General features: G+C 46.4%; 1 protein-coding gene across 1 annotated transcript in view; it reads right to left on the minus strand.

Moving 5' to 3' along the window:
• The window catches only part of NCAPG (non-SMC condensin I complex subunit G), a 228311-nt gene that overhangs the window by 174901 nt on the left and 30354 nt on the right, over positions 1–23056 (minus strand). Inside the window, exons 3-5 of the mRNA XM_069202226.1 lie at positions 21185–21400; positions 6831–7059; positions 1219–1364 (exon numbers count right to left, since the gene is read on the minus strand). Coding sequence (XP_069058327.1) covers positions 1219–1364; positions 6831–7059; positions 21185–21400 — 591 coding nt within the window. The remainder of the gene's footprint in view (positions 1–1218; positions 1365–6830; positions 7060–21184; positions 21401–23056) is intronic.

Here is a 23056-nt window from a genome sequence, read left to right on the forward strand (position 1 = left end):
GTTGACTCTATGGCTGAGAATCGACAAAGACGTAGCAGGGGTATTTCTGCTCATGCAGATATGTCCACACATGTAATATAATGCACCATGCCTTAGGGCTGTAAGGCCTGCTGTAGGGGTGACTTACATACATTATAGGAAAACTTAACTGTACAAGAGACAGACTAGTAGAGTCTGAAGTATACAACTTTGGCAATTAAATGTGTATTTTTCCTATTATGAATTATAATAATGCTTAATGTAAAATAATTGAATAAAGTTTATTTTACATCTAATCCTTGAAACTCGCAAATGTCCTTTAAAATCAGGGGTTTACATTACCGTCTGCATTTATACATGTTTAGTTTTTGGCAATCTCAATATTTATCCATATTTATTTTGTGAATAAACGGAGTTACAACATTGTGCATTTCCACATATATTTAACTGATAAACATGCACTCATACTTTGATTCCTGTTGCATTTTACAAAACTAGGTAGCCAAATATAATGAAACACTACATCCACGTAAATATTAGCATTACACATGTACATTAACATATGCTTGTATTGAAGGAAATCTCATTCTGCTTCTTAGCTCTCCATGCTGTCTATCTTCTCCACTGTTGGCCTGGAATTCATTAAGGGCAGCATGGACAGTTGCTCACAAGAAACACAATTATCTGTATTTTTCCACTTTAAAAAAATCAATACAGTCAGGAAACAGATTGTTTTGTGTTTGCATTTATCTGTAAAAATCTGTAAAAATTCGGAGCCTTATTCAAAAGACATATCTATTAACCTTGCCTTAGGTTTTCTATAGACTTAAGTTATTTCATAATTGTATATTTATATGCAAAACACAGCAGGCATATAATCACTAATCAAAATAAGACTAACATTTACCCTGAATTTTGGGTCTATAAGAGAGTACTTCAAAATGGTCCACAGTTAACACGTTGACATGCTTCATAAACATTACTTCTTCAGCCAATAGGATAGGTCTCAGATCAAATGTTCAAAACTCAACTTTACTTTGGATATCAACACATTCAAACTATGCTTCCAGGCAACAGTATGTTTTTACCATCGACTTTAGCCAGTTCAAACACCCACAACTTCCACTGAGAAATGTTACACTTCAACATTTTTAATAGGGCATGAGAGCGGGTTGTAGATAATTGGCACAATGCCTAAGCTGTGCCAGTAAAAATAAATATTTAGTATTTCAGATTCACCTGATAGGCTAGTTTTCGGACCACTTCCTTCACATCCATCGTGCGACCTACGATTTTAGATAACGTCTTAGCACAAGGTGCTATACAGGACAAAACAGCACGTCTCACTTCTGGATTTGAATCATTCTCAAGTAGAAGCATGTAAGCTGAAAATAAAGAGGGGAAAAAAAATTTAAAATCACAGCACTTTAAAGTAGCAAAAAATACAATCATAACAGCTTGTAAAAGCAATGGCTGGTTTATTCACATTTTTAGTAAAGGAGGCCATATCATTATAAACACATTGTAGAAAAAGGGGTACAACACTGAAGGTTGGAAGATGTCGGGGATCTGTTTTTAGGTCTCGCCAGCAACAGCGCATGTGCTTCATGCACTCTCGCTTGCTAGAGATACTGTATACAAAAAGGGACTTGCAGCCCTCCCATTGCTCAACACTCATTGGCTTCTCTGTCACTCTTATTTGCTGACTTCTAATTGAAATGTGTGCTGACTTCACTTCCAATTCTTTCGGCTGGAGCATGGACCAAGTACTGATTGTTTCAGTTTGATTGCGGCCCTTCTGCTGATTGCACTACTTTTATTTTATTCTTTCCTGTTGTCGCAAAACCGCTTACCATTTGTAGCTATGTTGAACTGTGTCACGCGCACTTCAAAGAAGCAATTTTTTCCTTTGAAAAGGATGAAAATAAATTTATATTGTGAAGTGGGGTACAACAACGTAATTAGGCAAGAGATGGGCTACAGCTATCAAAGGGGGGCGTGGCCATCATAAAAAATTAACAGACTGTTGAATTAGATGAACGGCTTTCTTTCCTATAGGAGAATTTTGTACACATCTTGTCCTCGGACTGTACACTGATTTATAGCTAGCCTTGAGGCACATTTGAAGGAATACTATCGAAAGCATTAAATCGGGCTACAGAGCTTCTGCCCGAGTCCGCAGGAAAAGTGAAATGAAGAGCAACAGGTGTAGTACAATGCACAAAGAGTAGACTGATTTCATGTGTCTTCCTACACTAATAAAAGATGGAGTTATTGCAAAAAAAGTTACTGCATTACATTTCCATTCTTTTTCAATAATTACCAAGTGGTTTATGGCAACCTGTTAAATGAATTATCTCAAATGGCGAAGTAGGAAACCTTTATGTCAAATCTTTAACAAACCGCATTTCTAATAGGTGATTCGAACAAGGACGGTTGGTCCAGCAAACATTGCAAAGTCCCTTTCACTGCGCCTACTTCAAGGGCTTGCTGGGCTAAAGATAAAACATAAAAACGGGACATCCAACAGCTTAGCCGGTAAGGGTTCTGCATGTCTGGTACAGCACCAGGTTACAAATCTATCCCAGTATAAATGATTTTGTGGGGTGCTTGGCAGAGCGGACAATATCCATCACTTCAGGAACAAATCTAACCCAATCAATTGTCGGAGCTCAACCTCCACACATGAGAAGGTTGTGGAGGCTCAGATTTAAAGTGGCAACCTGACTGAAGAACAGATGCTAATGCTTAGGGGTACATGTACCACACTTTCTTTGCCCAGTATAAGGCTACCAGGATGACTTGTTCTTCGTTTTCTTCAGAATTCAGGTCAGGAGAGGAAGTGGCAGGAAGGTGTACTGAAGGCTCATGTTTCATTCCAGCCAGAATGAGTCTCCTAATGAGGGGCACTTGCAGGAACTGCAACCAGCAATACTGAGGACACTGCACATTCAATGGAGGTGAAAAGATCTAGCCATGGTTCTCTCCACTGGTGAAAGACTCCCTTTACCACCTCATGAAGCAAATGCAACTTGTGATCTGCTAGACGGCATCTGCTTAGTTCACCCTGTTGTGGCATTCAGGGATCCCAACATGAGATTGCCAACCACGAACACACACTGACGCTCCAACTATATTCAGAGACAGTCTCCTGGCAGAAGACGCAGGATCCTACCCAGACCTGTTTGTTCCAGTACCACATGGCAGTAGTGATTTCCGTGAGAACCTTCACCAGCCTCCTCTTGAGGGATATCAGAAAGGCCTTCAAAGACGAGGGTGGCCTGTACACCCTGAAAACTGCTGTCAGCCAGCCCTCCACTGGAGACCAGAGACCTCCGATCTCCACCTACCCTAGGTGGCTCTTGCAATCCAGCAGGGTAAATCACCACTGTCTGCTCCAGGTGGAGGAGGGAAAGTGGACTGCTGCAGAACAAACTATAGTCAGTCAACCATCACCATAGGTGTTGTGCTGCCTCCTCAACGATCCGGAATCAGAAAGGCACCCCCGGTGCTGGGTCCATTTGGATTTCAAGTTCTATTGCGGTGCCCGCATATGCCCCCTGGCACATATGCGGTCATTCAGAGGTGGTCCACGACTGACTGCAGCAATTCCACTTTCAAGAGCCAGTAAGAGACGTATGGGAATACAGCAATTCGCAACCTCCAAATATGGGCAGCGACCACTGCCATTACTTTGGTGAACACCAAAGGGGTGCTGGTGAGGCTGAAGGGGAGCATAGTAAACTGAAAATGCACCCGGTCCACTTTGAACCACAGGCAACATCTGCAAGATTGCAAGACAGGTATATGAAAATATGCAACCTAAAAGTCAAGAGACACAATCCTGTTGTCTGGCTCTGAAACAGAGAGGACCTGGGCCAATGAGAGCATCTTGAATCTGTGTTTCTGTAGGAATGCTTTAAGAGGAAGGATTTCACAATATGTGCTGGGGACCCCATCTAGTTCCAGAACAAGGATTTGCTTTTATCTCAATGGAGGACTAATGTAGCTCCATTGCACACTGGCTGCCTTCTGAACCACCAAAGCTAATGAGGCACTCTCCTCCATTTGTGGCCCGTGCGCAAGTCAAGTTCTGTCTTCTGGGTGGCTTCAAGCCCATTGATGTTTGGTAAATCATTATCAACATTGTGGAGTGTACCCTGCAATGGGACAGGATAGGGTTAGAACAAAAAGATAATGGAGGCTCGGTTAATAGCTGCAATTCGGAAAAGGCACTCGATCAATCTGTCTCAGGCTGTGCTCCTGTAATTTTAGAGCTTTACATCACCCTAGATAAGGCTTGCTGCTAAGCAGGGTCTGACATGTGTCTGCACTGGGTTATCTTCCACCACCGGTGTAACAAAGCAACTTGGATGGTGGGGTCAATGTGGAAGTCTGTACAAGCCCGGTAATGGGTCCCAAGGAGGTTCATAGTACCATGGGAGTACCCTCACCCAACCATAATACAACAGGAGCCCCCTGCAGTTCTTTGGAAAGGGCACGAGAAGAGTACTGAATATCTGCTGCATGGACTCTTTGAAGGGCTCAATCTGCTTTGGTGTCAACAACAGCTTGGAAACTTGAGGCGCACCAGATCAGCAGAAGGACTGGTGTGAATCCCACTTTGCTTTTTTATGCTTGGGACTCGCCAGAAGACTAAGTGGGAAGTGAAACGGCTACAAGAATGGCCCGGAGATCATAACAGAGTCCAGCCCCATGACTCAGAGAGGGACCTATACAAAAGCCACAACTACTTCTTTTTCTCAGAAACATACAGCTTCATCACACAGTCTTGAACTACCTACAGGGTGCACTTCTCACATGACTTGGAATCGTATCCCAAGCACCAGCACCAAAGATTCACTTTGCGCAGATCTGTGACAAACTGTTCCCTGCAGTCACAGCTTAGCTTGAATCCTGTCATTTTCGGTGGAGACACGGCAATGTAGTAAAGAGGATGCAGACCAGGTGCAATGTAAAATCTACTGACCCATTTGGGCGCCTGAGGAATATTCCAAGGTGAGGAATCAACAGTTAAGTATCCATTACAGTCTACTTTTCTATATTTGCATAATTTACTCTGCATACTCTCTAACATTGCTACTATAATCATGAGGCGACTGTTCCATCTGGGCACAAACTAAACCTCTTGATATGTCCCAAAGTATAAATCAAGCGAGTACTTTACTCTTCCAGCATTTCAGCTGATCAGCTGCTCTTACTAAAGCAGTGGTCTAAGCAGTAGCATTTTAGGGGAGAGACTGTTTGCTTTACTCTAGGGCTTATCTAATAGCAGCACTATCTCACATGACAATAACGTTGTTTCTTGCTATAGTTGTGTATCCTCGGATTGCTGCATGCAATAGCAAAAAAGCCTCCTCTGTATTCCCATGAAAACGGACAGTGACTTAAAATCTCAAATCATTGCCAGTCCTCCTCTAACAGATGAACCTCTTTCTTTCCATCTTCTGCATGCCACCTTTCTCTCAGCCCAGCCTACTCTAAGTCACATGCACATCTGCCTTAACACCTAGTATTGTGTTTCTGCAAATTGCCCACACAGCATTTCAAAGAACACAATCTTGCCTTTAAATGCCATACCCCTGCAACCTAACAATACCTAATCTCTTGAAGCTCATTTACTACTACTGTCAACCACTTGCATGAATTCACATACCCCCTCCAAACTAAAGGTTGCATCTAACTCCTAATAGTTTAATCCATCGTACAGAAGCTGGAGTAAGTGTATGGAATGGTTTTCTTGAAACCTGTCATTTTCGGTGGGGACATGTTCCCTAGCTCACTGTATGGAGTTTGGAAGTCATCGGAACACTGACAAATTCAGAAGCAGAGCTCTGGATCCACCTAGGAATGTGCAGAAATAAGGAATGGTGCTTACTTCCAGCTCTGCTCACTCTCGGAGCATTACTGAGCCAATGTGGGGCATAAAGTGCCACCTAGCAATGTGCAGAAGCACTGCTATGAAAAATCTGAAAATCCAGACTGGCGCATGGTGACTATACTATGGTGAGAAATCTGTGGTTAGTGGAGTATCCACTATATACAGTTCAACAAAAGGTTCTTCTGAAAATGCTGGAGCAGATACATCTGATGTTCACCCTCAAAGCGTGGTTCACAGTAATACAAATAACCACTAAAAAAAAAAAAAAAAAAAAAAAAAAAAAAAACCCACACACTCTAACTGCACCAAAAATAAACCTACACTCTGGTGCAGCGTACTGTCCAGAGTAATGCCTTTTAATGTCAGGGGTAGTAAGCACTCTATACATGCAGTTACAATAAAATACATAACACGCCCGGCACACGCTAATACTCAATTGTAGTTATACATGCTGCATAATAACTTTGCAATTATATGAAAAAGTTCCACTATCCTTTGACATAGAAAAATAGGGCTAAGGGGTTCAAACTATTATTAACAGGAAATTCATTTCTGATGAAAAAGAATCCTAGAGGGAAACAACATTGTTTGGGACATGTTCTCTCTGTATTCAAATACACTGTACAATACAGGTGTTAAGCAACTTAATAGTGCCTTGGAGGCAGCATGGAGAAGTTAATAAACGTTAACGTTTTATGATTTAATTCATTTTTGGAAGTAGAAAAGCTGATCAAAACCTTTCGCCAGAAATATGGAGTAGCTTACAAATGTAGCTATGAACATATTTGGAAAAATCAAAGAGATAAAAAGGCTCTATGAAATTAACTGTAGCGTGATAAACGGAACATAATTACAATCCTAAGAAGCCCATAGCAGAAAACAGTGAATAACATTGAATTTTCAGGTTCTTTGATAGAATGGAAACTATTAAAACAAAAAATAACCTCACCATTAATCACTGGACAGTTCTCATCCTGTGGATCCTGAAGTCGAGCCAAAGCTAAAACTGCATGGATTCGCACGTTTGGGACCTTGTCTTTTATTCGTATCAGCATAGCTTCATGAATTCGGTCAAACAAATCATCATCTATTTGGGCATTTTCTGGCAAACTTCCTAGGACCTTGTTAATGAGCTGGCACACTCGGAAGCGAACAGGCTGGCTGTTAGCATTGTGCGACTAGAAAAACATAAGAGAGACAATTAAAAAAATGTAACGTGATGCGCCCTACATGTTCAAAGAGTAACTATAACAGTGCCTTTAAATTAGGGTCATTATACCACTTCCATGATAGCTAGCCTACAGACTCCTTTGATATGGGAGTATTCATTAAACAAAAGAAAGGGAAAACAAACAAAAAAAAGCATGTTTTTGAGCTCTTTAACAGATTCGAGTGTCAAAACCATTATTTTCATACTAAAGTCCTCCCCATTTATCGTTCAAATCTCTTTATTAGATTAAAAAATGTAACATCCACTCATCCACTACCAGTGGCCGGTGAGGTGGTAGAAAACCAAAACAGTAACTGGGTGGGAGGCAGAGGTGTGGGTATCCAATAGAGGAGGAAGGATGAGAGGGGAAAAGGAGATAGAAAGGGGGAGGTCAGGGGGAGATAAACATAGATAAGAAGGTGATACATGCCCATCACAGACATCGAGAGCATAAGCAACAATATAGACACCAAGGTCTTTACTGCCCCATCAGTCTAAGCACCCAGAGTTATCTAGGGCAGATGGGTTCACAGAAGTCACCGGAAAGGCGGTGATCTTCTCCATAGCCAACGTGTCCCACATTCTACGCAGCCAGTACGAATGCGTAGGCACAAAATCTTTGCCCAAGTTCTAGGAGAGCTTGGCGAGCCATCCAGAGAACCAGGGTGATTGCCATGCCCCTAGCAGACCTTAGTGGATGTCAGAGAGTTAAGAGATCCCAGCAAGGTGTAGCTTGGAAAGCAGGGGATATCAGTGGATAAGATCTCATCTACGTCCTTCAGGACCTCCTCCCAGTATCTTTGAAGTTTGGGGCAATACAAGAGGAAGTGAATAAGGGTGCCTACCAGACAACAGTGGCGCTAACAGAGACCTGTAGTGCCGGCTTTCCAGCTCTCCACCCTGGCTGGGGTGTAGTATCAGTAGTGGGCCATTTTCAGTAAGGGTTCTTTGCCCAGTGCACTGATGGAGGACGCGCGAGCTTTAAGTAATATGTCGGCCCATTCCCAAAGAATAAAAGTGCAGTCTAATTCGGACCACCTTTTCTGGGCTGGGGACCTGCTGTAATCTGTGGGGGAGTTCAGGAAGGTGCAGACGTCGGAAAGTAAATGCTTATCTTTCATTGTAGTTAAAAACCCTTTTTCAAATTTAGTAAGGGGCCTACTGACATGAGGTTGACCCAGTGCTTATCTGCAACATGGTAGCGATATTCTTTGCCCTGGAGGACGCAATTGTCTTGGAGCTGTGAGAAGTCAAACACTCCTATATGTCACCAACACACTTGTAGTTGGCTGCTTCCCATTCATGATGGTCTGTCCCCATGTTTGTGGGTGGAAATGCCAGATTCCCTATAACAGGCGTGAGCCGGGAGATGGGGGGTAGGACAGCCCCCTAGTCAACATCACTTTGTCCCACGCCACCATGGTCAATCTGGTAACAGGGGAAAAATATATCCCAAGAGGGCGGTGCTTTTTGGGGAGCCATGGTACCTTCCATTTAAGGACCCGAGCTATGGCTCTTCAGTGAGGACCCTATTCCAGTTAACCATGTATCGGAGTTGATGGGGCTGGATAATAGTATGTAGGCTCTGGTATTCCAAGTTTACCGGCTGCTACAGAATGGTATGCTAGCCACATAGCCATACGGGGTTTCATACCACCTCAATGTAGGCCTCTATTGCAGGCTGTAGGTGTATGTGGTGGTAAGGGGAGCATCTGCATAACGTATAGGAGCTTTGGTAGCAATGTCATTTTTACTGCAGCTAGTCTGCCCATCCAGGACAGGCATCTTTATTTCCAACTCTGCAGGTCTTTGTGGGCCACGGCTAGGAGTGCGTGGTAGTTCTCCTCTGTCGTCTCCCCAGAGGAGGAGGAGTAAAAGTTAAGACCCAGGTACGGCACCCCTTTACTTGCCAAATGGAAGAGAAAGCTCCTTTCCAGGGTGGCCTGGCCTGCTTGGGGAACGGTTAGGTTGAGGATTTAGGGTCTGTGAGAATTCACCTTGAAACTTGATGCCTCCCCAAAGGAACTAACTTCCTCCATAAGAGGGGGTAAGGATGTGAGGGGTCGGGTCCGTGCCATCAACACATAATTGGCATAAAAGACCAAATTATGCTCCTGTGATGCCCTTAACCAATGTGTTCGCACATACCCGGTCTGCCAAGGTTTCCATGTAAAGCGAAAAAAGAATTGAAGACAGGTTCAACCCTGTCTGGTTCCCCTGGTGATAGTGAAGGACTGATACAGGGTGCAGTTAACTCATACCTCGGGCTTGGGTTCGTATTTTTACAGACCAGTCATTAATCGTCACCCAAAGCCTGCCCTCTCCAGTACCACCTGGAAGAACGGCCAATGCACCCGACTGAATGCCTTCTCAGCATTGATGAACATTAGTAGCGCCGGAGTACACGCTCGGGCTACCTTATCCATAAGGTGGAGGAGACGCTTGGTATTATTGCTGCAACCTCTTTCAAGGATAAAGCCGGTCTGGTCCAGATAAACTAGGCCCTGCATGAATGGATTCAACAGAGTCACCAAGACCCCTGTGAAGAGCTTACCATCCACACTTAAGAAGCAAATGGGGCAGTAGGATGCACATTGCAGGGAATCTTTTCTGGGTTTAGGTATGATTGTGATAAGTGCTGCTCTCGTAAAAGGGGGATGTTTGTTGTGTCATTATCTTCAGGGAAGTGTTTTTATGACGGCATCTATCTCTTTATGAGTGGAATCATATGTAAGCAATTGGTCATTGAGCCACCAGTGGTGGCCATGGATGCCTCTGTTAGGGATAATGAATATAAGTGGGTTTGGGGAGTGATTGGACAATGCTGCCACTTCAATATCAACCTGTTGCAGGGTTGCCAGAAACTGCGGGGAGTCTAGAAGTAGTTAATGCAGGTGTATGTCTGGTGGGCTGCAGAAAAGAAGGCTTATGCCCTTGAAGAAGGGTGCTTAGTGTGGCAGGTGTCAGTTAGGCCTATGTCAGTGAGCCAGTCCAGCCCAGAATCTGTGAAAAAAGCTTCTAGACAGACTGTGCATAGATCTGTTGTGGACTAGATGATTGAAGTCAGCCCCCGCCAACTACTAGTCAGGATCGATAGAGGCTGTCACCAAACCCAAGCCTCTCAGCACAAACTATTCCTGATGTTCATTAGGGATGTATAGTGTGGCATGAATGAAAGTGTGTGCATTCACAGTCAGGCAGACAGAAAAGATTCTCCCGGGGACCTACACTTGAGTTTGTAGCTGGCGAGAACATTAGCCCTCACTGCCTTCCTGCAGCCAGAGGAAATGTATTATTTGTCAAACCAGCGGGAGCAGAGACTTTCCCAATCCCTTCTGAGGTGTCGTCTCTCTTGCGAAATAGGCAATGTCACAGTGGGAGTCTTTAAGAAAGGCGCTTGGCGGGGTAGTTGAGGCCCCAAACATTATAGGTTATTATCTTGACCATCTGCAAAGAATGATGGGGAGGTGTGGTAGGTCAGGCGTAGGTGCAGGCCTTCATGGGTCTAATGTCAGCTCAGGCACTTCTCCCAAGAAGCAAGGACAGCTGTATTGGGGTACACCATAGCGACAAACTGGGGAAGAACCAGACATCTCACCACTCCCTCTGTGGAAGTTCCCAGAGTCTGGAGTTAAGAGTCACGGTCGACAACTATATCAAAGCGTAAAGGGTGAGACAGTTGAGGTGGAAGCCCCACCAGCCCGAGGTGCACTTTAGGTAGTATTAGCAGCCAACCGCTGTGAGTTCGAAGGGGACAAATCTAGCGCCATGTTCATGGAGGCTGAATACAAACAAAAAGACTGAAAGTCGACATTCCGGTGTCAGTCGGATGGAGTCTTGGTTGGCGTTGTGGTCTTGGAGGTTCTGAAGGAGTGCGCTCCGTTCAACCAGATGTCGTCCTGCATGGGTTTGGAAGAACCTCTCCGCAGGCTGCGTCGCTGTCTGGTTTTCAAGAGACATTGCCGAACCAAGGATGCTTGCAATGCCCTAGGGGCAGGGCACCCCAAATCCACCAGCAACTTAAGGACTTCATAAGCCTCTTCCACTGTGAAGACCATGTGGGTTTTGTTATTCCAGCCAAATGACAATCTGATGGGATGCCCCCATTTGTATTTTATGCTGTGGTCCGAAAGGTAGGCAGTGATTTGGACGAAAGAGACTGCGTCACTGGAGGGTGCTAGGGACAGACCCTGATAAAGCCACACTTACCATTTAACATCCCAGCACTTTGATCCCTGGCCGCGGCCAATATGGCTTCCTTCAGTTTGTAGCTGTGAACACAAGTTAGGATACCCGGATGCTGGCCTGGTGATATAGCAGGGTGGTCTGCTCTGTATGTGCTGTCGAGCTTTATCTGTTTTTCCGACAGTTCTAGAATAAGCAGATGACATAGATCTCTGGGTCCCCTCCACACCAGCCTGTAGAGGAACCCCTTTAATGCGAGTGTTCGATTGGCGTGATCTATTCTCCAAGTCCTCCATGTGGAGCTGCAGGTCCAGATTCAGCTCTCAGAGTTCCACCAGCTCCCTTCTCTGGCTCTCTATTGTCTCCTCCAGGGCAGCCACACCAGTCTCCAACATTGCCACCCAGTCGCCAAGATCAGTCACACCCTTCCTGATCTCCTTGATATCTGCTGCCACAGTGTCCCGGAGCGCCGCTGTGTCCTCGCAGAGCTTGGCAAAGAGTGCATCCATGAATGGCCAGGTGACTGGGTCTGTTGTCTGTACTGGCTCCTGTCTCTCATGGAACCAGGGAAACCGCGGCATGTTCCTCTACACTGGGGTCAGTCTTATTTACTGCATGCCTTTGTGAGCATGTATTCCAACATGGAGCCCTTCTTTACCCTATGGGCTGCACTGGTACTGCAGTACAGTCAACCCCTGGCAGTGCAGCGTACGTGCCAAGTAGGAAACCATAGACTGGAGAGCGGAACGAGAATGTTAACAGGAGGTATGGTTTCCACGATCACTCTACATTTGTTCCCGTATTTGCAGGAGGCACAGCGAAGGGTAAAGACATGTGCCCCTCACCTTTCCAGGGCCACTCACGGACTCAGTGACTCGTGCTCCCACCAGGCAGTTCCACAACAGGATCCACATGCCCCATGTGGGCGTTGCCCTCGTGAGGCCCACCCAGTGTAAAAAGTCCAAATCTGCCAGGTGGGGAGCCCCTTCACACTTCACAGCCCAGCAACACCTGCCACGTCTTCAGGGTTGGCCTCACCTTAATTAGGTGGGTGTGGGTAAGTATGTTTCAGGGGGAAGGGGAACGGGGGGGGGTGAGTCCTGGTTGGACCCCAGCAGGTTGCTGCTAGATGCTGTGGAGGGCAGCAAACAAATTCCAGGCTGCAAGATTAGGGTAGGGCCTCTCCAGTCCCTGTGGCATCCTCATGTCAGGAGTGGGGGGGGGGGGGGAGGGGGGGTAGAAGGGGAGGAATGGGGTCATCACAGCAGGCGCTTAGTCCAGGGCAAAAGTCCTTTCAGGTCCCAGGGGTCACACTCTGGAGCAGTGCTGCAGTGTCCGCAGCTCTGCAGTGAATTCAGGCTGGAAGTGATGCAACATCAAAATGAGGTGGCAGACGCAGTGTGCTGCGGGAAGTGCCCATTGTCCTCACAGGGCCCCCTACAACCTTCCCATAGTATATAGTTGAGGGAGGGGTGGAGGTACAGCAGGCAATCGGGCTCAGACAACAGTTACTTCAGGCTCCCAGGAGCAGCCAAGTGTGCGGGCACAGGCAGCAACTGCATTGCAGGTTCCTTGGGGCCGCCACGGCTCCACAGATTGTGGCAGTCAAAATGCCAGCACCTCAGGAGAAAGGTGGTAGTCACAACCAGCCATGGAAGGCTGCTCATCGGCCCCAGGGGCAGCCTACGACATCTCCACTGGGACATGGTCGTGCCAGTTGTAGATGCTGTCATGCTAAGGAACTTCAGAGAGGAGATCCTAGCAGTCAGTCACCTTGGCCACACCCTCCCCTCCAGTTTGCTCTTTAGTTTATCAAGCAAGCTTGGTCTAGTACTCACCTTTCTAGGTTAGTTTGAACAATAAGTGAAGACAGTCTGCTGTATTGACCACGGTCGATCACTCTGTTGTTCTTAGTGCTCTATACTCTTCATTTGAGCTCTGTTCTTTCCTCTGGTCTCTTTCGGCACGTTTGAGTCAAAGAAACACTTAAAGCACTACAGGCATGCTATTCCAGATTGTAGCTGCATAAATGGAGCATGCCTTTGATTTGTCTTGTTTGCTTTTCTTTGCCTCTAGTCTGACAGTGTCCTGGCTTTGGGTGTTTGTCAGCAAAATATGCAGCGTTTCGTTCATGATGTTTTGGTAGATAATGCAGCTGGTTTTGAAGCTAGTGCAGGCAGCGTGGGGAGGTAGTGGAGTTTCATAAATGTTTGGTCATAAATTTCTTCAGATCCTTAAAGAGGCATCCTGCGAGTTGTAGAATGCTCTAAAGGGTGGGCCTTGTTATCTGGGAGGACGTGAACTTGGCATTTCTACTAAGATGCAAGCATACCAGGGCTTGAATGTAGTTCTAAAGGTGTTATGTGCTAGGCCTAAGGACCAGGTTGGCTGAGTACATGAAGAGGGCATCTAAAAAAACATTGAGGCCAGCCAAGAACTGCAAAAGCAGTGGCATGACCAAAAGACTGTGCTGACTGTTTACCAGCCAAGACAAAAGGTGGTGGCCCTGGAGCCTCTAGCTCCCAGGGCACTCCAAGATAAATTAAGTGATCCCCACACTACTGTGGAGAAGAAATGTGAGGTCATCTACTTGGTTGTCCTAGGCACCCCCAGACACCCCCACAGGGTGCTCCATGTGAATCGCCTGAAGCCTTACTACGACAGGGCTGACAAGCTGCTCATGGCCACTGATGAAGGTCAAGAAGAAGAGAGTGACCCCCTCCCTGACCTCTTCTCCCACAACCAAACAGATGGCTCAGTAGAGGGAGTAGTTCTTGCCGACTTCCTCTCTGACCAGCAAAAAGATGACTGTAAAAATCTCCTGGGTTAGTTCTCTGAACTGTTTTCCCTGATCAAACCACATGGTGTGAACACACCACTGACACAGGAGACGGTCTGCCTGTAAAGAGCAAAATATATAAGCAGCCTGATCATGTCAGAGAATGCATCAAAGCAGAAGTGCAACATATGCTGAACTTAGGAGTCATTGATCCTTCAGACAGCCCTTGGGCTTGTCCTGTATTCTTATTGCCCAAGCCCCACTCTCAAAATGGTAAGAGAGATGAGGTTATGTGTTGACTACAGAGGCCTCAATACAGTCACCAGGACTGATGCTCATTTAATTCCTAGGGCAGATGAGCTGATAGATACTCCGGCTGCTGCCAAGTATCTCAGTACATTTGATTTTGACTGCTGGCAGATCAAATTATCAGAGGATGCCAAACCTAAAACAGCATTCCCCCACCTAGCGGGCATCATCACTTTACAGTGATGCCCTTTGGTTTGAAGAATGCCCCTGCAACATTTCAAAGGTTGGTGAACAAAGTTCTCCAAGGCCTGGAAAGCTTTAGTGCAGCAAATCTAGATGATATAGCGGTCTTTAGCTTCACCTAGGAGTATCACCTGGTCCACCTTGGAAATATAGTTGAAGCCTTGAAAAAGGGCAGGGCTCATTATCAAGGCATCATGATGCCAGACAGGGTAGGGAAAAATTGTTTATTTGGGCCATCTTGCAGGTGGAGGCCAAATTCAGCCACTCCAGGGCAAAAACCGTGACAATCATACATTGGGTTGCCCCTACTACTCAGACCCAAGTCAGAGCCTTCTTAGGCCTTACTGCGTACTACAGAAGGTTCATTAAAGGGTATGGCTCCATTGTAGCACCCTTATATGACCTCATATCCAAAAGGATGCCAAAGAAAGCCTTGTGGACAGATAGCTGCCAGAAGGCCTTTGATGACCTGAAACAGCCCATATGCTCTGCTCACTTTCTAAGAAGCCCGGATTACTCCAAACAATTAATTGTGCAAACCTATGTTTCTGAGGTAGGGATAGGGGGCAGTTCTTTCACAACTAAATGAAGAGGGCTAGGATTAACATGTTGCTTTAATAAGTAGAAGGTTGACCACCCCCCAGATCCCCCCAGATAGAAGCGCTGATCAGCCATTGAGAGGGAGGCATTTCCTGTGGTCTGGGACTTGAAGAAGCTGAGGACATACCTGTTTGCCACTCACTTCCTTGTTCAGACAGACCACAATACCCTCCTATGGCACAAACAGATGAAAGGTGAAAATCCCAAGTTGTTGAGGGGATCCATCTCCCTAAAGGGAATGGACTATACAGTGGAACATAGACCTGAGAGTAACCACTCCAATGCAGATTTCCACTTGGACAATGAAGACAAGTGTGCAAGGTTAGTTTTATTGTCCTTTGTTGGGACAAGGGGGCGGGGGCAGGGGAAGAGGTGTTGGGTAGAAAAGTAATTCTTTTGGAATGGTTACCCCCACGGTTTGCCTGTTTGTCAGGGTGTTTAGACTGTTTTCACTGGGATCCTGCTAACCAGGACCCCAGTGATTGTGCTGTATCACCACATTTAGTTGCTTTGGTACCCTTTACACCCCACAATTGGCATACTGGTGTACTCCTGTAAGTCCCAAGTATATAGTACCCAGGGCATTGGTACATCAGGGCCCCCCCATGGGCTGCAGCATGTATTATGCCACCCATGGGAGCCCATGCAAACTGTCTGCAGGCCTCTCATTGCAGCCTGCGTGAAAAGGTGCATGCACCCTTTCACTGCTGGTCACTGCACCAGTTCACTGTACGCCACCCCTATGGTAGGCTCTCCTAGCCCAGAGGGCAGGGTGCAGGTTCCTGTGTGTGAGGGTACCCCTGCATAAGCAGAGGTGCCCCTATGAACCCCAGTTCCAATGCACTGTACTTCGTAAGTGTGGGGAAGCCGTGTACAGGTCACTGTGTCCAACTACGTAATGGTAACTCCGAACATGGGCATGTTTGGTATCAAACATGTCAGAATCATACTCCAATACTAATGCCAGTATTGGTGGCTGATTCGAGGACCCCCCCCCCCTCAGTATTGTTCCTACCAGTCTTCCAGGGTTTTCAGGCTGCCCACGCTTTTGAGGCCCCTCAGACAGGTTTCTGCCCTCCTGCTGCTTGGCCAGGTCAAGCAGGGAAAGGCAGGACAAAGGATTTCCTGTAGGAGAGGGGGGAACCACCCTCTCCCTTAGAAATATGTTTTACAAGCATGGGGAGGGGTAGCTTTCCCACCCCACCAGCTTGCTTTGAAGAGCACATTTAATGCCCTCCTTGACAAATCCGGTTTACACCATCCCAGAGGTGGTGTCCAGAGCTCCTCTAGGTGGCCACTTGATTCTGTCATCTTGGAAACAAGATGTGCAGAGGCCCCTAGGAGCATCTGGTTGGTCAGGATAGGTGACTGACGTCAGTGACCCCCTCCGATAGGTGGTCGCAGTGCAAAGTGACGAAGCAACCTGTTAGGGCCTTTTAGGGACTCTCTTGCATGTGGGTCCCCATATTCAGCGTCCAAGACTCCACCAGGACTCCTTTCCATCAACCTTTTCTGCTCCTGGCCACCGGAACCGCTGCTGGACTTCACACAACCAAAGAAGCCTGCAACGCCAGAGACGACCTTGCCTTGCAACATTGTTTCTTCTGCTTCTTCCAGTAATTGCAACATTTCCATGGCTGTGCATCCTCTGGGTTCAGCAAGACTTCAGCTGCATCAAAAGAAGCAAGAAGGAATCACCCTTGGAGAGAAGGAGTCCCTCCCCTGCATCCAGAGGTACCCAAGACGATGTCCAGTTGCTGGAATCTGCTCTCCACAGGAACTCTGGAGATCCTCCAACAAAGGTGGGGGTCCTGAGTGGTCCTCTTGGTCCTCTCTGCTCTCTGTCCAACTTGGGAGACAGGGAGCCCTTGCCTCTCCTTGCAGGTCAATACTCCTGCGTGCCATGGCTCTTGTAGCAATCAAGGGATCTTTAGTTTCCAAGTAGCCCCGGCCTCCAGCACTTAATCTTGCAAGGACAGTCTCTCTTCTGCTGTTCGAGCGATGTGAGACTCCTTTCTAGGTCTGCTAACTGGGCCTCACTGCAATTTAATGTGCTTGCTGCCAGTGGGTTGCCTGTGGGGGTTTACAACTGCTTCTGCTGGCTATTCTGACTGCTGTGGATCAGTCTGGACTCCCCTCCAAGAGTCAAGTCCCCTGGACCTTGCTGGTTCTCCTCTTCTCTGCAAATCCTCTTCTGCCCAGATTTGCATTTGCCAAGGCTTGTTGGGGTCCTCCTGACCACTGTCCACCTGCGAACCGGCGATCAGCGTGGGACATTATCTGCACGACTCCAAGGACCTCCCTACAGCTCCTGGGCTCCACAGCTGATGATCTTCCCTTGTCGACCCAGATCTTCATCTACAGAAGGGTGGCTAGTGGCTCCTGCCCCACCTGAACACTCCAGCGTGGACTGGACTCTGTCCCTTTCTCTTGCAGGTCTTCTTCCAGAATCTACCGTTGGGTTCCCCTGGGCTGGTCCAGGTCTTGCAATCTTCATTTTTCAAGTCCCCTTGTTAGTCTTTGGGAAGACCAGGTAACTTACCTCTGCTCTCCTGGTCGCTGAGGGTCGCCTAGCTACTCACCTCTTCGGTTACTCCCAATTATTTTCTAATTATTCCACATCCTTGGGTGGGGGACCTAACTTGGCATCCCACTATTTTAGTAAATAGTTTGGCCCCCCCTATAGGGCCCTAGCTATTTTCTAAACTTTCTGGCTAATGCCTGTTGTTTTTCTATACTAATTCCTAATACTTACCGTGTATATATAGTGTGTACTTACCTCCAGTTGGGGGACTGCCTACAAGTAATCTAGTTCAGTGTTACTGTAATAAAAGTACTGTAGGAAGCTGGCCTGGCTCATGCAATACCCCCTATAGCTTTCCCATAGTATGTAGTGGAGGAAGCAGGAAACCCCAAAAGTAAGTACCACAGTGCCCCCCCAGCGACCAGGAAGAAAGGAGTAATTCACTGGATTTTTCCCAAACCACTCAAAAGGACTGAAGAGAAGAAAATGCAACACCCAGGCAAGACTGCAAGAAATCAGCGGTCGATTCCTGAAGAGGATAACATGTTGAAGAAGGGGACCAAGACCAGACGTCACAGAAGTGTCGGGTGGGGGCAGGAGCTACTACCCACCAGTCTGTGGTTGCAGGAGTTGGTCGACGGTAGGATGAAGACGGTCAGGAATGCTGCCACGGAGCAGGTACAGAGTTCCTGGAGAATGCAGTCTACGTTCCATGCTGGATTGATGATTGCAGTCGGTCAGTGGTGTGGAAGAGCCACCAACAAGCCTTGGCAAAGGCAGAAGTCACAGTGAAGCAAAAGTGGAGCTGCCTAGAACCAGCAAGGTCCAAAAAGGCAGCCTCCACAGTAGAACCGCTTGAAGAGGAAACAGGAGTCACAGAGGAGCCCACACCGCAGAACTGGAGAAGGGTCCCACGCCGCAGGAGAAGCACGCAGAGGGCTGTGCATCGCAGGAAGGAGTGCTGAGGGCTGGGGCTACACGGAGCCTGAAAGTCCTTTGGAGGAGATGCCAAGAAGCCGTCATAGCTGCAAGAGATGCTGTGCACAGGGGTACAGTCCAGCATGGGAAGGCAAAAGCTTACCTTCGCCAAAGTTGGACAGCTGGCAGAGAAGATGGGAGGACTACTCCAGACCACCACCTGTGACGCAGGATCCATACAGCTCAGGATGAGAGGAGATCCACGCAGCCGGTGGTCATTGCAGTTGGTGCCTGCAGATGCAAGGGAGTGACTCCTTCACTCCAAGGGAGATTCCTTCTACCTTCTCGTGCAGGCTGAAGACTTGCCCCTCTCAGAGGATGCACAGCTGAGGAAATGTTGCAGAAGCTGCAAGTCGTGGAAAAATGTTACAAGCAGAGTCTTCGTCATGGATGCAGATTGTTGGTTCCTGGAGGGTCCAATCAGAGTTCCAGTGGCCAGAAGTCAAAGTAGAAGTTGCAGAGGAGTCCTGCTGGAATCTTACTAGCCGAATCTGAGGACCCATCCAAGACGGAGACACTGAAGAGCCCCACTCCCCTTGGATTCAAGATGGCAGAAGCCAGGGACCCTCTGGAGGAGCTCTGGGCAGCACCCCTGGAATGGTGATAGACAGGGGAGTGGTTACTCCCCTTTCCATTGTCCAGTTTCACACCACAGCAGGGACTGGGGTCCCTGAACCAGTGTAGACTGGCTTATGCACGGAGGGCACCAAATGTGCCCTTCAAAGCATACCATTGGCGTGGGGAGGCTACCCCTTCCAAGCCATGTAACACCTATTTCCAAAGGGAGAGGGTGTTACCCCCCCCCCCCAAAGGAAATCCTTTGTTTTGCCTTCCTGGACTTGAGCTGTTCAAGCAGCAGGAGGTCAGAATCCTGTCTGAGGGGCGGCAGGAGCATGGGCTGCCTGGAAAACCCCAGAAGGCTGGTAGGAGCAATCCTGGTAGTCCTCTAAGGAGCCCCTAGAGTGCATGGAATCATACTTCCTATGCTGGCAACAGTATTGAGGTATCATTCCAACGTGTTTGATACCAAACATGCCTAGGTTCAGAGTTACCATTATGTAGCTGGACATAGGTAGTGACCTATGTCCAGTACATGCATAAAATGGCACCCGCACTCACCAAGCCCAGGAAAATGGAACCGAGTTTGTGGGGCCACCTCTGCTAATGCAGGGGTGCCCTCCTACAAAGGTACTTGCACTCTGCTCTCTGGGCTAAGAGGGCCTGCCATACGGGTGGCTTACAGTGACCTGGTGCAGTGACCTGTAGCGAAAAGGTGCATGCACCTTTTCATGCAGGCAGCTATAGCAGGCCTGCAGTAACTTTTTACATGGGCTCCCCATGGGTGGCATAATACATGATGCAACCCATAGGGATCCCCTGGTACCCCAAAGTCATGGGTACCATATATTAGGGACTTACATGGGGGCCCAGTATGCCAAATGTGGGATGTAAGTGGTTGAAGTCACCATGTTTGAAGGGAGAGAGCATAATGACTGGGGTCCTGGTTAGCAGGATCCTAGTGAACACAGTCAAACACACTGAAAATAGGGGTAACCATGCAAAGAAAGAAGGTACTTTCCTACAAGTACCTTTTATTTTGCAACACTATGTGGTTCCTTTCACGTGTGGTAAGATACTGTGGGACTGCTGTGGTATTGCAAGTGCTTTACACACCTCCTAGATAAGTCTTGGCTGCTCACCACAGCTACCACTAGAGAGCCCTGGCTTCCTAAACACCGTCTCACTAATTAAAAGGGGATGTCTGGAACTGGTATAAGGTGCAAACACTACAGATATCCAAAAACACACAAGGCCAGCTTTCTAGATGACAACAGAAAGAAGATCTACATTCCAGCTATCTCTGTCATCACCGAGGCAAAGGAGTGCTATATTTGTTACTACGCAACTACCTCTATAGCCCATTCCTGCTAGTTTATCGAGCATTACGAGCTCCATCAGCAGCCCAGAAATGAATGGTGAGAAAAAAGGAGCTTATACCACTGTTGGCTCAGAGGACACAGATCTGAGTAATTAGCACCATGTGTGGGATGCAAGGAGACTTTCTTTCCAGGTGAGAAGAATAACGACTCAGCAGCGGGAGAAGTTGAGAGCAGTTGCAGAAAATTCATGGCAGTTCTCAGTTCCTTAGTTGGCGTCTTACTCAAAGAGATACTGGCACACGTAATGACAAGAAACATCTGAAAATGGTCTTTAACAAGAGGAGAAATCAAAGATTCTGCAGCTAAAAACAAAAATATTTATCTCATGATTACATGGGTGTCAGGGTCTGTGCTATGGCAGGTAACCATAGATGAAGGAGTTGGTCTGCAGGCCTGCACAGAGAGGCAAAGTAACTTTGTTTTTCACCATTCATGCATTTATAAGGATAGACAGCCCAAACAGTTTGCACACTCACGAAGATGATAAATCCTCTGTATACGCCTTCTACTTCACGAGTAAGTCATTCCTAGCAAATCATACCAAATCACAATCAACAAATACACACATATCCCTACATAAGTAAATATGTTATACCTTAAGCAGAAAATTAAACAAATAATTCACAGGAGAATTTTCATCTTCTTCCTCCTCTTCTGCATTACCATCTTCATTCTCTGGTTGATGAAATGAGGTGACAAACCGTGCTACGAAATCAATTACTCTCTCCACAGCAGGTTCGCGCTTGTAGATTACCATAGGATATTTAAGGAAATGCACAAATTCTTCATGAAAAATAGATTTGTCTTCCATCTGAAAAGAAAAATAAAGCTACAATAATTAACCATTCACGATTTTTAACAGGCAGCAGATGATCATCATTTAGGAAGAGCTGTTAAGTTGCATTCCTTTCTAAAATGCAGTCAACGATAACTCCAGATATCAACATAAACGTAGCAAAAATACTACTGCTTATTTTATCGGCATTTGGGAACACAAACATAATTACCTAAAATAAATAGCTTCTGCAATACTCTTGTGGCACAATGGTGTTTTGATTAATCAAGAAGTTACTCTTATACTACTGTAGTACTTGTTGTCCTTGGCGGTCTCTGGGTACCAACTTGTGTCAAATTAGTGCCACCATCACCACTTTGTAAAAGACCCCCAAAATAACTACTTAAGGATGAGTGTCATATTTCTGGACATAGAAAGACCCCATAATATGCACTGTCCACTGTTTTAGTACTTTGACATAGTTAGCTAGGTACATTTATATTATTTACTGCAGTGAGGTTAAGTTGGATCAATGCTTGTAATGGGAGAGCTTAAAATCAGAAGTTATCAAAATGCTACAAAAGCGAAATATTTTTCTCATAGTAGCTTTCCAAGAAATCAAGAATCCACTGATCATCTTGATCTCAGCTGGTCAGCAAACCTGGTTCAAGACTATATTGACGTCTTTGGTTTTAAGGATCCAGTTTTAAGAATTCAAACTGCACCATCTGTAAATGTTAGATCCAAGCACTGAACAAAAACCTGCAACTATCTCAATAACAAAACAACCACCCTCATAGCGGGACATATTCCACTATCTCTGTTGCGCTTACTTATTCCACTATTAGCTCCTCTCCCACCATTAGCACATCAGCCTATTTTTTCTGACTATATAGTTAAAGTTAAGGCATCTCATTTTGATAACTTAAGCCAGAGAGTAATATATTTGAGTACTAGTTTTTAAATAAAATATATATTTTGTCTAATCCTGCTGCCAGCTGTATGCCAACGTGCGACAAATCTACATGCAATATTTAATCTAATTTAAAACTATTTTAAAAGAATTACATATAAAAAGTTCATCTTACGATCCCTAATAATACCCGTTTCTTGGTTCATTTTATTCAGACGATTTTTAAATACAAGGAATTTTTACCCTGATATACCCAGTATGCATTCACCCATGTACGCAGTGCCGGATGTGTTTTGCAGATGGAGAGCCAGGTCGATACGACTTGCCAATAAGTATGCAGAGAGGGACAGGGCCACAGCATATGCTGTAGGTCTGCCACGACCAGTGCGCATCGAGGTCAGACTGCATCGGCGCGGTGGAACTACCAGTTGATTTTGGCAGGGTGAGATAGGCCCTATCTAGCATATAAAACTGAACCAGGCGAAATCACGCATTGAGTGGTATGTTAGTGGGCTCTCCAGGGCCACGGACCATTCTTTATCCGTACAAAGTCGGGCAAGTTCTCCCTCCCAGCAGGTGCGAGGCGTGGGATGTGTATGGGTGTAGGGTGATCTTGCAGTGAGCTAACTAGCCATGGCACCAGTGCTAACCATTCCCATAACCTGCGGATACTGTACCGTCAAACGGGTTGACAGTTCAGTCGATAGGTCCCCCTGGTGCTGTGTCAGTGACACTAATAAGGAGTGGTATAGAAGAAATTGTCCTGGTGACAAACCAGT

Source organism: Pleurodeles waltl, chromosome 1_2, assembly GCF_031143425.1.
Source record: "Pleurodeles waltl isolate 20211129_DDA chromosome 1_2, aPleWal1.hap1.20221129, whole genome shotgun sequence".
NCBI classification, from domain to species: Eukaryota; Metazoa; Chordata; class Amphibia; order Caudata; family Salamandridae; genus Pleurodeles; species Pleurodeles waltl.